The 15542-nt window shown below is 44.4% G+C and overlaps 1 protein-coding gene across 1 annotated transcript in view; it reads right to left on the bottom strand.

Annotated features, from left to right (window-relative positions):
• The window catches only part of Sgk1 (serum/glucocorticoid regulated kinase 1), a 129103-nt gene extending 119107 nt beyond the window's left edge, over positions 1 to 9996 (bottom strand). The window contains exon 1 of the mRNA XM_052751165.1: positions 9297 to 9996. Within this exon, the coding sequence (XP_052607125.1) occupies positions 9297 to 9365 (69 nt within the window). The 5' untranslated portion in view covers positions 9366 to 9996. The remainder of the gene's footprint in view (positions 1 to 9296) is intronic.
• Positions 9997 to 15542: the final 5546 nt, after the last annotated feature.

Raw genomic sequence — 15542 nt, 5'->3', positions numbered from 1 at the left:
AGTGGGCTGGCGTGATGGCTCAGTGATTCCCAGCACCCACGTCAGGCGGCTCACACCCAACTGTAACCCCAGCTTCGGGGGGGGGGGGGGGGGGGTTGACATCTCTGGACTTGGTGGGCATGTGCTCTCTTAGGTACACACACAATTAAAATAATAAAAATAAATCTTAAGAGGTTGGGGATTTAGCTCAGTGGTAGAGCGCTTGCCTAGCAAGCACAAGGCCCTGGGTTCGGTCCTTAGCTCTGGAAAATAAATAAATAAATAAATAAAAATAAGTAAATAAAATAAATCTTAAAAAGAAGATACAGTACAGAGGTTTAGTCTACCCTAGCTTCTCCCCAGATCTTCTGACTGAAAGAATAGTATTCCATGATCCTGATTGCTCTCATTTGATCGTTTCTCTCTCTCTCTGAATCCTGTGACACCTTGGTCATTGTGCAGAGGAATCGATCGTAAGCACTTCCTTATTTTTTTTGAGATGGTCTGTCACCTGTGCCAGGCTCACTGCTAGCCAGGATGACCTTGAACTTTTGATTTTTCTCACCCAGCTTTCGCCGTTCCTCTTCCCACTATCTGACCTTGGGAAGCACTTCAAACCGGAGTGAGCTCAGGTCTCTCTCCTCCCCACAGTGTGAAACACACAGCTGCGCTACAGTAGAGTCTGAGCCCCGCTGCCTGCCACTCACAGCGTGTCTAAAACATGGCAGGCAGCGTAGTGCAAGCCTGTCTCAGGACTTTCTCGAGAGTTCCTGGGGAGACAGAATCCCCATTTCACACACACAGCTCATTATCCACATTCTGCTCGAGTACTTGAGGCTAATTCCCTGACATAGCCAAACTCATCAATCCTGCTTCTGCCTTGCTCCAGGTCCAAACTATAAGTCGCTGTGAAAAATGCACATTGAGTTCAATTGTTTCTAAACACTGAAGCTCCTAATATATTAAAACACGGGAGGAATAAGTCGGGAAGTGGAGCTCACAGGTAGAACAGGGTATTAAGCATGTACCCGAGGACCTGCATTCCATCCTCAGCAAGAAAATGACTCCCCATAACAATCGGAAAACTGTCTTCCTATTCTAGGTGGAAGAATGCATAATGTCAATACTGTATAATGCTGAGGGCAATCATTTATATTAATGTAAAATAGATTAGTGAATGACTATAATGTCTGGTTTTGTTTCTCTGTAGGGCTAGAGGTTCATTCATGCTAGGCAAGTGATTTTTCTACTGAGCAGTTTCAACTGACTTTGTCTTAGTGTGACAGGAAACACACCACAGAACAGAGGTTGTAGTGTGGACAATGGGGTCAGCAAGGAGACTGATGTCCAGTTTCCCTAAGTGGCTGCTAAGGGCAAGCATTAACTTGCTTTTGAGGCAGGTTTAAGTTATTTTTCAGTTTCACTACATCTAATCTACAGCCCAGCATGAAACAAAGGCACATTAGGTTCCTAAGCCACTCGCCTGTTTATAGAAGAAAAACAGCCAGTGTTAGGGACAAGCAATTTACTCATTTACTTAGGCGGTCTTTTTCACTTAACGCATGCGCTTTGATAAACCCAAGGGCACAGTACACCCTGTAAAATGCCTCCATGCCCATAGCATCTTCAGATGCATAAGCAGGTGGCTGGGCCATGGACTGTATGGGGCTGTGGGAGGGACCCAGGCAGGAATTAAGACTTCCTAGCAGCTCAGATTTTAGATACACATATTTGGGGGTTGGGGTTGAGACAGTCTCACTCAGTAACGTTGACTGGACCAGAACTCACAGAGCTCTGCCTGCCTCTGCAGGAGATCTGTCAGTGTGGAGATGAAAGGCATGTTGCACCATGCCTGATTTTAGTTACACTGGAAGAGGCTCAGTGGAATCCATTAGAGTCTCTAAGATCAGATTTGTGTAGCAGAAACCTAAGACAGATTCGCAACAGGCCGAAACACGTTCCTGCTTGCCCTTGGAAGTCGGCGTGGGAGACACACCTCTCCATAGCTAGGGGGTGGAAATCTTTGGATCTTAGTTGCAAGTCCAGTGCCATGACTAGACAGATATAAAAGCATTGCGGGATCTTTGCCTGGATTAAAGTTGACTGCTCAATCTCAATCCCAGCCACACCTCTTCCTAGCTCTGTGCGCCTCAATCCTTTCCCGGGCCACAAAATGGGTGTGAAGTGTTTTACATATGCCTGGTCCCCAGTAAGAGCTCAGCAGAGGTTATCTCTTGGGTGTGAAGTGTTTTACATATGCCTGGTCCCCAGTAAGAGCTCAGCAGAGGTTATCTTTTTAAGGGAACTTTGAGGGTTTCCATGGGGGGTGGGGCTTTGTTGTTTTGATTGGGTGGATTGGAGCCTCCAACTAGAACAGAGAAAGGAAATGCGGAGTGAAAAGGTGCGGTTTACGGGACCATTGTAAAACATTTCCATTTCAGAGGAGCTGAATTTCACTTCTTAAGTGTGCTAGCTCCATTTAGCAAAGTCGAAGGCCTCGCCTTTGTTCCTCTTCCGGGCAGCAGTCCTAGAGGAAAGAGGAAGTCAGGGGTCACACCTTTCCACTTCTCTATTTACTCCTGAGTTGGATGGCCTAGAGAATAAGATGTACGGGGTTGAAGGACCTGGACTTTGGAAAGCGGAACTTGGGCCCAAATCCTGACCTTGTCACTAAATGAGCTGTGAACGTCTCAGGGCAACTTTCTCAATCGGAGAAATTGAAATGATAATAAACTACCCCCCTTGGGGCTTTTTCTATGTAAGAATTTAAATATGTAGTATGCTCAGAACTCTTGGAAGCATACCCAGCAAGGCTGAGGGGACAGGGCAAGGAAAATCAACCTGGTGTGGTGGCACGGACCACAATCTCAGCTGGAGGATTTGAAGGCTAATCTGAGGTGCACTGTGAACCCCCTGCAAGCCTCCCGCTACAGAGTGAGATATTGCCATGGGGGGTGGGGTGGGAGGAGGGTGGGTGGGTGGGTAGATGAGAGGCAGGTGTATCTAATGGGACAGGCAGAAAAAGAGCTGACTGAGAATGAAGGAGACCTTGGCTAGCCAGGGTGAGGTACATCTGTAGTCCTAGCACTCAAGAGGCAGAGCTAGAAGCCTTGCTGCAGATTTAAGGGGAGCATGGACTGCAGAGTTGATCCTGGTTTGGGATGTGTGTGTGTGTGTGTGTGTGTGTGTGTGTGTGTGTGTGTGTGTGTGTGTGTGTGTGTGTGTTGGGAGGGCATGGTTAAATCAAACCTCATAAATGAGATTACCGATCATAATTACAGTCCAGTCACATCCCTTGGCTTCCTTGTACCCTGCTTATGGTACCGGCATTATTCTGTTGTGCTCTGTGTTTGCCATGGCAGCCTGTGAACTGGGTAAAGCATCTCATAAACGGCCTCATATTTTCATTCCCTAAAGAAATGTTTTCCAGACAAAAAAATAAGTAACCCCAACATTTTGACTCAATTCTTTAAGCCCTTTAAGTCACTTCAGAAGCCACCAAAATTGTTTCCATGGCTGTTGCCAGTCCACTCAAATGGGACTCTCGACTCTTGAGAGGCCCAAACCCCATTCAGGTGTGTACAACCGTGCTTCTCCTAGGCACCTTTTCCTCCTTTGACATGTTCGAATCAAATCTATATTAAATTTCTTTTCCGTCGTTTTCTGAGAGATGGTCTCATGTGGCCCAAACTGGCCTTGATCTCCTGATCTTCCCACTACCACCCACCATGTCCACAAACCTTCTCCCTTCTCTCTCTCTCTCTCTCTCTCTCTCTCTCTCTCTCTCTCTCTCTCTCTCTCTCTCCCTCCTCCTCTCCCTCCCTCTTCTTTTTGGAGACAGGCTCGACTCTGTAGCCTTGACTAACCTGAAACTCTCTGAAGAGAGCATGCAGGCCTCAAACTCACGGAGACTCCAGTGGTATGTACCATCATGCTCTGCTGATGGACTTTTTTCTTATGAAACTCCAATCTACGGCCATACCACTCTGAATGTGTCCAATCTCATCTGATCTGGGATGATAAGCAAGGTTGAACCCGGTTAGTTCCTTGACAGCAGAAACTAAAATTTTCTTATGGTGACGTCACCTCCTTGCTCTCAGCACTTGGGAAGATTCAACTTCGCTTCACACTGATTTATCACAACGTTACATTTTGCTGTGTTGTCAATGTTAGTTCCCGCCGTCCAGCCTGCCTCGGCGTTATATAGTCACCGGTCACCAGGTGCCTTTCCACATCAGCTATGTGGCACGCACACCCCTTAAAAGTGCCCGCCTGTCACAGTCCTCTCTCTCGCTCTCTTGCTCTTTCTTCTTTTGCTTGTCTGTCTGTCTGTCTGCCTGCCTCTCTGATGTCCCCACTCCAAGATGGCCTTTCACTCTTTCAATTCTCCCCCTCTCCAAAAAACCTCTTGGTGCATGGCAAGTTCTCTTGGGGAGCAAACCATGGCAGGGCCTGTGGAAGGCACCCCCTTTCTGTATTTTTATCCTTTTAGTGAAGAATCTAGGTCTTACCCTTGTAGACAGGCCTCAGAACAGACCTCCTCCGGCTGCTTTCTGAGGAGGTACCACCCAGCATCTTTCGCTGCTTCTGACAAGATCAATGTCATATAAGTGACAGTTTTTATAAAAGCTATTGTTACTACAAAACAATAGAAGGAATTGCTCAAATTCACATAATCATAAAATACAGAGTCAAGACATAAGCATCTTGTCAGAGTTGATGAACAGTCTGCAATTGACTCCTTGGAGATAGAACAGAGGAACAACAACCGTGTTTGTCCCTACTCTGTTGAAAAGGGGATGAATGAGACATGACTAGTTTTAGAGCGTAATGAAGAAGAAGAAGAAGAAGAAGAAGAAGAAGAAGAAGAAGAAGAAGAAGAAGAAGAAGAAGAAGCAAGCATTCTAGGTCTGCAAGTGAAAGCTTTGAATGCAAAGCTTGTGTAGCCCCATTCTAGAATAGTTAGTTAATGTCCTCACAATTGGTTTTCTCATCTTTAATACAGGAAGGTCTATGAAAGGATGCCTGAGGTTCATGCTTTGCGTGCATGAGTACGTGTGTGTGTGTGTGTGTGTGTGTGTGTGTGTGTGTGTGTGTGTGTGTGTTTGATTTCTTTAAGGCAGGGTCTTACTATGTTAGCCCAGGCTGGTTGCTAACCCAAGGCAATTCTACCACTTCAGCATCCCACATACTAGATTTATAGCTATCATCCCTGAGGCTTCTGGCTCCCAGCTGCCAATCTAAAATTCTGTCTGTCAGATGCCTTTGAAATTTGACAAAAGGCAATGACAGCATGGCTGTTATCAGTTTTCTTTCACATACCTGGTGTATTTCCACTAAGGATTATCAAATTCAAGGCAAAATCATTTGCTTGTGTTTTCTGGGTCATTCTGTAGGAATCCACGTCAGGGATTTAAACCCGAGGAAAGGGATTACCTTTATCAGAATTGATATATCCTAGAGCTCTTGGATTTTCCCATAAAAACTGAGAAGGGTATTTTTCCACTCATCTTAACTGAAATGTTGGAGGCTCTTGGAATAAAACATAACCTGTCCACATTCAGTGCTCATTTGTCATTAACACATAGAAAGTCTCACTTAGTTTAGCTTAGCAATAGTCAGTCAAGTGAAATGGAGCTGGTTTAGTCCAGCTTTTTAAGCACGAGGGTGAGAAGCATTAGTCCAGAGGATCTTGGGGAAAGCATCGGCCCTGACTTAGCTCAGATGCCCCTCCTCCACACGGCCAAGCTGTCTCTAGTGACTGTTGCTACTGCCAGGAGACAAGGAAGCTGCGAGAAGTTCATCTTCTGAGGCTGGGCTTTGGACACTGGGTAGCGACACACTTGTTTCACATGGGGCTGGAGGAGAGTCTGATACGAAACAAAGGAAAATCGGGGAGAGAGGGATGGTACGAGATTTAAAAAGTATCAGACTTGGAACCAGGCATGGTGGTACCCCTCCCTCCATAATCTCAGTACTTGAGAGGTGTAGTCAAGAGTTTGAGGCCAGCCTCAGCCCCGTGGTGAGTGGAGGCCAGCCTGGATTTGACCCTGTCTCAGCAACAACGACAATAAAAACCAGACTTGATCTTTGGGCAAACAAGATACATATTTCAGCTCTTACTTTCAGTATATGTGACCTTGGGCAGTTATTCAATCTCTCTAAGTCACACTGTATGTTTAATAACTTTTCTTCTCTTGGGTTGCTATGAGGATTAATGATATCATTGATGGAGAGCACTTCTTCCCGGAGATTCGAAACCCAGTCAGAACTGATCAATGTCTGCTGGTGGGCAAACATAGGGACATTTTAGCCATATTCCCTTCTGGCAGCTCCTTAAGTTCCCTCCGGATGACCGAGAGGTGTAAGAAGCAGCCTTTTAGCCTTTTGCAATCAAAAATTGGGTTCAAGACTCAGTTGTCCATTTTAAATGAGTGCATGAGCCCCTCCACCCCCACTCCCAAGAACAGTTCAGTGTGGGCACCAGTTCTGTTCACAGTTCAGTGTGGGCACCAGACAAAGGTTTGCTTTGTAAGACTGTCTAGTTGGACTAAAACTAAAATATGCAGAAATGTGTGGAACTTTAACAATAGAACATAAGGAAATGGATTTTTCTTGGCTGAAAACAAAGACTTTATAGAATATGAATTTGTAAGTAAAGAACATAGAAAAGTTCGGTCAAGAATCAACACCATTATGACACAGTTATTTCTGAGGAGGGAAGGAAGAAGTCCTGAAAAGGTGGATAATCCTCTCTACTGTTTTCAAATTTTACACGTTTCTTTTCTTATTACCTATATAATAATAATAATAATAATAATAATAATAATAATAAGAAGAAGAAGAAGAAGAAGAAGAAGAAGAAGACGACAACCAGGCATGATGAGGCATGGTTATGATCTCAACACACAGGCATCAGAGGCAGAAGGATCAGGATTTCAAGGTCATCCTCAGCTACATAATGAGTCGTTGGAGACCAAGCTGGGTTAGAAGAGAGAGACCCTGTCTCAAATCAATCAAACAAAACTGCCAAAACTAAAAACGGCAAAGGCAAGATCACAGTATAAACACTGTGCATTTAGAACACAGAAGAAATCGCATGTGTAATGAAACAAAGTAGACAGGAATCAAGGGATTAAGGAATTTCTCCTCGGGGCCACCAATGAGTTGATGCAAAGTCACCTTCTACTCAGCTAGCTGTCCTTGAGTGGGGAGAGCAGAGGCGGCAGGGTGGGTACATTTCTGACCCGATCTCCAGCGAGATTTCGATGAGCCCAGTGAAACTGCCTGCTGGATCTCATGATGCAAATGTCTTTCTCTCTCCAAGTACTTGAGAAGACATCTGTACTTTGTCTCACTCTTTTCCAAAATCCAAGGTCTGCGGAAGCGCTCCCTGAAGCACATTGGTAAATTATGCTTCTAAGCAAAACGCAACCAGATGGCAAACTAGTATTTCTAGTAGTACGTTTTGATGGCAAAGAAAATAAGAAGGCATTACAAAATAAAAATTAAAATTAAAAAAAATGCAATAGACACTTGGTTGATTAAGAATACCTGGTTAAAAAGGGTTCTAAACTACCCAGGGCTGGGAGTAATAGAGTTCACTAGGCAGTTGCATGCTTGAGAGCCAGCACTGTAAAAGATATAAGTAAAATAAAATGTCCTCAATACCACCAAATATATTAATTAAGATAGGTACAATGGCATATGCCTATAGTTCCAATACTCAAGAAACTGAGACAGGAGGATCACTTCAGCCCAGGCATTCAAGACAGCCTGGTCAGTGTAGCCAGACCTCAGGTCAAAACAAAAACAAAAACAAAATCAGCAACAAACTTTGGCTAGTTAGTTAGAAGGGAGTGGAGAATTTAAGTACTGAATGAAAGGGCTCTTCCTTTGGAAAGGCATCTTTTGGCTCTAGGGGAGACCTAAGTAGCACTTGGAGGGGTGTGAAGCCATATTGACTTACTTTCATTCAGGTTGCAGACTCTACTAGGGAAAGACCTCCGCTGACACTCTAGCTTTAGGAATTCGCTTTACTGAGGTTTCAGTGCACACCCCTTGGCCATAGACTTTGGGAGCCACGGCTCCATTGACGGAGGAGGTCTATCCAGGATGTGTAGGAGCTTCGGCTGACACTGTGGCTGGCCTTACAGGCTGCTTGCTCATAGACCTGGCTTTCCAGCTTGACCCTTCAGTGCAATGAGGCAAGCCAGACCAGCCTGTAATTCATTGTGTTCTGTTGCCATTTCAGGCAAGGCATTAAAAAAAAAAAAAAAAAAAAAAAGGCCTGAATGAAGGGGAGGATGAATGAATGGAGAGTAGCATTTTGATAGAACTGCCCCAGGGTGTTAAATAGCATGGAACCACTGGGAGCTGGAGAAGCCTTCTGTTGCCTAAGAAATACTCTCCATAAGAATGTTAGTCATCAGTCTTCCAACGACCATTCATTCCTTACCCCCCACTCGTGTGTACTTTTGCAGAACCACAGACCTCCAGTGTGGCCACTGCAATGAATTGTGTTTATCTCTGAAGCATAGAGAAAGATCTATTCATTTACAGCCCTGTGACATTACTAATACTGTGAATGGAAGAACAAGGAATTTAAACAAATGTGTACAGCAGCATAACCCACAATTACAGTTCAGGCTATAAAACGAGGCCATTTCCTGTTCCCTTTGGTGGGGGCACATGTGTTAAGCAAAACTGAGGCAACTTGAAAGAGGGTTTGAAATGTTGGAGTCGGTCATTTCTGTGAAAGGTCACACGGGTCCTTGGCTATTTATACCAGGGATAGCAGCACAGCAAATTATTGGCAGAATGAATTTGAGGAGCCAAAGCTGCTTCTAACGATTGAAGAAGAAGATAATGCAGCAGCCCTTGAGAGGAAAGGTGTGGAAAAGTTGAATCCTTCAAAGATAAGAGAGAGGGAGCTACTTAATTAGCCCAGACTAAATTGCTTGCCATTAACTGCACTCAGGCCAGCTCTCTTTGAAACTGCTTTGTAATCTTGGGCATGGCTTTGATTGAGAAATCTCAGTTCCCATCTCAAACCCGTTTGTAGACATCTCAGCCCAGCCCCCCTCCTACCAATGCAACTCCACGGAGCCTCCTCCTTTCCACCAGCCCCCCGCCCCCTCCCCCCACCCAATCTGAGTGAAGGCAGGGTCACTGTTCACCTTGACCATTGACACCAGAAGCTCTGCTTTTCACGAAGGACTGAGTAACAAAACCCGAGGCTTACCCCAGGCAAACGTCCAAAAGCATTTCAGAGAGAAGCGTAGAAAACAAAAGCAACACACACAACCTGTCCTTACCCGCTTCTTAAAAAACTGGAAGGCTGAGCATTTCTTGACTGGGAATCCATTCATGTCTTTGTTTACCATCTTCCACAGTGGGGACTTCACAGTTATAGATCCGGGGAGGCACCCGCCTGGTTACTGCATCTGTTCCCGGTTCACCTCCTGGAGATGGTGAATGAAGACCGAGCGAGCGGGATGGAGAGGCTAACGGGGCTCTCTCTCAGTTCTTCACTCGCTCATTCTGCGGCAGCAGCAGCTACTGCAGTAACTCGCCCCACTTTCAGATGCCACCGGCAGTGGCTTTTCCCTTTCCATCATTGCTCCGAAACGTAAGCATCACCGCAACAGGACCCCGGGGGGCCGGATGGCGGATACGGCAAATCTCTGGGGAGATGCTCTGGCGGCCGCTCAGGAGGGATCAGGGTACCGTCCCCGCCCCCAGCTACCTAGCGCGCGTCCGGTGCCCGCAGCGAGTCGCTCTGCTCCAGGTGATGCGCTTCTGGAGGCTGCTGGAGGAGAGCTGTTTTTGATTGTGTAGGTTCCAGTGGGAGCTGTAGTTAAGCAGCTGGGGGGGAAGGAGTAAGAAAGAGCCTAAGCCAGAGGGAAGGAGGGAGGGAGGGAGAGCCTCGCAGAAAGGCAAGCAGAAAGAGAAAGCACGGCTGGAAGAAACAAGGATGCAGGCATCTGTGAGCGGGAGCAGGGGGATGGACAGAAGACACACACACAAAAAGCACAGGAGAGCAGCTGACTCCCTTGGGAGGGCCACTAGAGTAGGTTTTTCTTTGCAAAGACCGTGGCAATCGGAGTTATCTGTAAAACGCAGACCCAATAACGTAATGCTCAAGGAAGTTCTTCGGATTCCGGTTCTGATACAAAACATCTCAAAAGAAATGTCATTCAAATGTGTTCCTGACCTATGCAAACCTTGAAAAATGGAATAAAATAAAGTGCCTGCACGGGTGTGACAATGGATGGTCTCTTACTCTGTGGGGTCTTTTCTGACATTTTCCATTCACTGGGACAATATAGGGAAGGACAGGGAAGGTAATTGTGCCTGTCTCGCCAAAGACACTGCAATAAAAGAAAATCAATGGACAGAAACAAAGTGTGTAAAACAAGCAAGCAGAACCTCACAAAGCCCTTTTCCAAAAATTCTTGCTGAGTCCGTTTAATGCAAAGGAAGCTAGGGTAAGCAAGAAGACCTATTTTTTCATGCCTCATTTTACCCCTAACCCTTACACACTTTATTTATCCTCTGCATAGTAAGTTCACTTAACAACAAAAACATTTAATCATTCCCACTTATGCTCTTTGATGTTGATATTTCATAAGATTTTTTTTTTTAAGATAGTGTTTATAGGAAAAGGGATTAGCTTTGGGTTGGGCGCTGCTTGCCTGCCAGTGTGTGGCTTTCTATCAGCCACTTCACCTCACTTTGCCTTTCAGATGCTGCCTGGTCTATGAGGTGGACGTAATCATTCATTTACTCAGTCACTTGTTTGCTGTCTCATTCCATTCATTTTAAAGGTCAAACCCAAATACAGCATGTGTTCACCAGTAGGAAATACAACTGAACTATTGCTAATAACAAGAGAAAGGCACTGGGCCAGTTTGATGCACCTAAAAGACACCCCCTTAGTAAAATGCTTCTAAGGGCTGAGGATGTAGTATGGTTGACAGACTGCTTGCTTAGCATGCATGAGACCCTGGGTTTGATCCTTATCACGGCATAAACCAGACGTGGTAGCATCATGAGATTAGAATCCCAGAAGTTGGGAGGTAGAGGTAGGAGGATCAGAAATTCAAGGTCATCCTCAGGCGATTTGAGGCCAGCCTATAATTCATGAGACAATACCAAAACAGAACAGCAACAACAACAACGACCCCACATGGTTAAACCATTTACATAGCAGTCTCTAAAGAGAAGGGAAACATGCAGGTTAATTGGGGGAGAGGTTTCTTTTGAGTATGAGTCTATGAGATATGGATTAAGTTGTCCAAGACACAAGGATACATTATGTCATCTACAGCATCAGTAGGCTAAGGTTTTCCTAAAGGCGTCATCTAAAAACAGAGCTCAAAGGGAAATATTTTGAGATGATAGAAATGTTCTCCGCCATGATTATGGTAATGATTACCATACCATAAGAGCTAAACTTCACCATGAAAAGAAAAACAGTTGCTTTCATAGTAAATTAGACCTCAGCAAATCTCATTAGAAAACAGTGGTGGTCACTCAACTTCTTTCGTGTTCCTTTAATTGCCCTTCCTGGAAAAGTGTTTTAACAGACATTTATTGAACTGGGGTGATACATAGGAGGGACTTTCTAAACAACCTAGGGAAAAGGAGGTTCTGGGACCCCCATTTGATTTCCTATTATTCTACCATACAGACTCTATATTGACCTGGGGTGAAGAGGAATGTCTCCTAGAGACTACAGGGGAGGAGGTGAAGCCCAAACTGAAGGCTAACCTATCCTTCCTGTCCTTCAGAAACCACCTCTAGATGCTGTCACTGTAAGTTAGCCTACCCTAGACCTTATGCAAGGTTCTATGAATGCCACGATGCATGCTTTGCATCCCATGAGATGTGCCCAAGTAGTGGTTTGAACAAGAGTGGTCTTCATGGGCTCGTATAGCTGCACGCTTATTACCCGGTTTGTGAACTGTTTGGAAAGGATGAGAAGGTGGAGCTTTGTTGGAGTAGGCACAGCCTTGTTGTAGGTGTGCCACTGGGTGTGGCCTTTGAGGTTTCAAAAGCCATGCCAGACAGCGTCTCTCTCTTCCTCTTCCCCTCCCTTGCTCCTCACCCCCCTCCCCTCTGCCTGCAGCTTGCAGATTAGGATGTGAAGCTCTCAGCTACTTCTTCACAACCATACCTGCCCACCTCCCACCACATTCCCTGCCATGACGATCATAGACTTATCCTCTAAAATATGAGCAAGCCGTCAATGAAATGCTTTCTTTTGTAAGAGTTGCCTTGGTCATGGTGTCTCTTCACAGTAATAGAACAGTGACTATGACAGTATGCACACACACACACACACACACACACACACACAGAGCATTAGATCCATTCTGGTTTGCAGGTGAGCAAGGTGGGGAAAAAGGTAAGTAAGGCCCAGAGAAGCTTTCCTCAGAGGAGTGACATCAGCGGCTGCCCTTGGGACAGGCCAGTTGGGCCATTACTTGTCCTGAGAGTGGGGGCAATTTATTTTTTTATTTCTCTCTCTCTCTCTTTGTGTGTGTGTGTGTGTGTGTGTGTGTGTGTGTGTGTGTGTGTGTGTGTGTGCCTGTGTGTGTGTATGCCACAGGTGTGTAGGTGTCTGAGGAAGCCAGAAGAGGTTGTTGGATCCCCTGGAGCTGGAACAACAGGTGGTTGTAAGCTACCCAATGTAGGAATTGAACTTGGGTCCTCTGAAAGTGCTCTTAACCACTGAGCCATTATTCTAGCCACTCTGTTTGTTTGTTTCTCCTTCCTTCCTTTCTTCCTTCCTTCCTTCCTTCCTTCCTTCCTTCCTTCCTTCCTTCCTTCCTTTTTTCTTTCTCAAAAAAGAATATAGATTTATTAAGGAAGAATGAGAAGGAAACAAGAGGCTCCAGGAAGGAAATATCCCCGTTTCTTATAGCAAAATAATCCTTGGTTTCGTTAAGTTAATGAAACTATTTCCCTCTTTTCATCAGAAAACATCACTTGTTCATTTTCGTAACCTCAGCACACAGTGGAAGTGGCTGCCTGTGGTAGGCAATGGTTTTTCATGAACTCAATCAGAAGATAAATAAAGCCGACATCTGTGACCCTGGGCTGTTTGTCGGGATCATTAAATTCCTCCGATCATGTGAAACTATTGCATTAACTCCAATCACATCCTATGCACTGAGATCTGGTAAGAGACCCTGGCCCTCCTTTCTTATCATATCTCTTTTAAGCCCCGATGACACTGTTTTCCCTCCTTTCATACTGACCATCCTAGATTTACAAAGAACACTTGGAATTCTATCCACTCTCTCTCCCCGATACTCTCTGTAGAGTATGCGTGTACACACATGAATGGTAGACCTCAGGTGACGTCATTGTCTACCTTATTTTTTAAATTTTTGCTTTAAAATACTTTGACAGTTTTATACATATCTACAAATGTGTTTTGATCATATTCACCCCAACTCCCTCTCTCACTCTCTCAGACTCCCCCCAACATCTTTGTTTTTGTCCACATTATTATTGTCATTGTTGTTTTATTAGTAGTAGTAGTATTAGTATTGTTATTATTATTATTATTACTATTTTAAGATAGGATCTTACTAAGTAACCCTGGTTGGCCTGGGACTTGCTGTAATGGACCAAACATCTCCCAAGGGCTGGGATTAAATGTGTCTTCCACCCTGCTGGCTTCTCCACCTTACGTTTTGAGGCAGGGTCTCTTACTGAATCTGAAGCTTACCCACTGGCTAGACTGAATAGTCCGAGAGCCCATCCGCCATCCTTCTGTTTCTGCCTCTCCAGCCCTGAGATTACCCACAAATGCCATGGTGCCTGGCTTTTTCCGTGGCCTCTGGGGATCCAAACTCAGGCGGTCATGCTTACATGGCAGTCACTTTACACACTCAGCCATCCCTCTCTAGTTCCCCATTTGTTTTCTTAGGGTATATCCAGTCTCCTTGCTGACATTATTTACACGATAATACGAAAAATGAATAAAGGAGCTGTGCAGTACTGATCACCGTTATCTACCCAGAGTGGGATGGACTGTGTGACAACCTTCCCTCAGCTACTGAGCCCAACTTCTCATCTGTAGAATAATAGTAATGAAATGCTTCTCTACCTGCCTCATAAAGAAACTGTCAGTATTAAATTATGTGTGAAGGGCTTTGTTCCTGTTTGCAAACTCCCAGTAAATCCATCCTTTTGGTTTTAATCAAGCAGGAGACAAACACCAGTATAATATAGAAACTCTTTATAGACTTAGAGTGTTGGCATGTGATACATTTAAGTTCTGAATTTAATGAGATTTCTCTTACAGCACCTTGAAAACAGAAACGGTTATAAGAGAATATCTGTTGAGGGACTGATGTCCCACAGAAGAAAAGAGTACAAATAGATCATGTCATAAGAAATATGACACATTCCTCTTTGACATGGGTTACTTGATTATATGCTCTAGTCCCTGTGGTAGGCATGCATGCAACCAGGGCTTCGGAAAACCCACCAGGGACTATGCCTCTGATTGTGTACGTGCCAAAGAGTTCTGTTATTATATTTTGTTTCAAATTTGTAATGTTTTTACTTCATTAAATTGGATTGGTCTTGATTTTTTTTTAATTTTGTGTATTTACTATGTGTATATTTATCTGTGTGTGTACCACACTACCCACTGAGTCACCTCCTTAGTACATCTTGTTTGTGTCCATTGTCGTTTGTTAAGACAATTTGTCTTGTCTCAACCTCCTGAGTACTGGGATTACAGGTGTGAACCACTGCAAGCAGCTCGGCCAATTGGATCCTTTGCAGGAGAAAAAGGTACGAGATGAAAGGTTACACAATCAATACTACCCCAAGAAGAAACACCCAAACTTCAATCTCAGTCCATGGTGTTTTAATTTATTTAGCTTATATTTGGAGATGGGGGGGCATCTCACTATGTAGCCCTGGATAGCCCAGAACTTACCTGCCTCTGCCTCCCAAATGCTGGGCCTACTAGTATGAGCCACTATGACCAGCTGCCAAATCATATCTAATCATGGTACTCATACCACAAATAATTATATATATATTTATCAATCTATCAAATAGATTTGACCTTCTTTTATTCCTATTGCTTACATCATTTTCAGATGGAATTATAAACTGTTCCTCAGTTGAGGCGGAGCTGTAATGGCCGATTCAAAGTGTACCCTCTCCCCAACTCTGTTCCTTGTCTCTTATCTGGGCCTGCTGCGTCACCCACGCAGACACCCACATGGGCCTCTCTCTTTTTTTTTCTTTCTTCGATTTTTTCTCTCTGATAAAGTGGTGCAAAATATGTTTATGACATAGCTTTTGCTGTCACAAAGACATAAAACCCTGTCTTTCTTGTGATAATGTGTAGCCCAAGGGACAGATCAGTTTGTTAGAAATTGCTCATTTGAACATCAGTGATAACTCATCTGATGCTAACGATGAATTTTACGGTTTTCCAAGACTTCATATTTGTGGAGTTATTGTATCCTCTATTAAAAATTATACAAAGGATTTAGAACCTGCAATGATTATTTATGTGAAAG

The sequence above is a fragment of the Peromyscus californicus genome, unplaced genomic scaffold, assembly GCF_007827085.1.
Source record: "Peromyscus californicus insignis strain IS unplaced genomic scaffold, ASM782708v3 Scaffold_22__1_contigs__length_63687245, whole genome shotgun sequence".
In the NCBI taxonomy this organism is placed as follows: Eukaryota; Metazoa; Chordata; class Mammalia; order Rodentia; family Cricetidae; genus Peromyscus; species Peromyscus californicus.
This window is presented reverse-complemented; position numbering and strand designations above follow the sequence as displayed.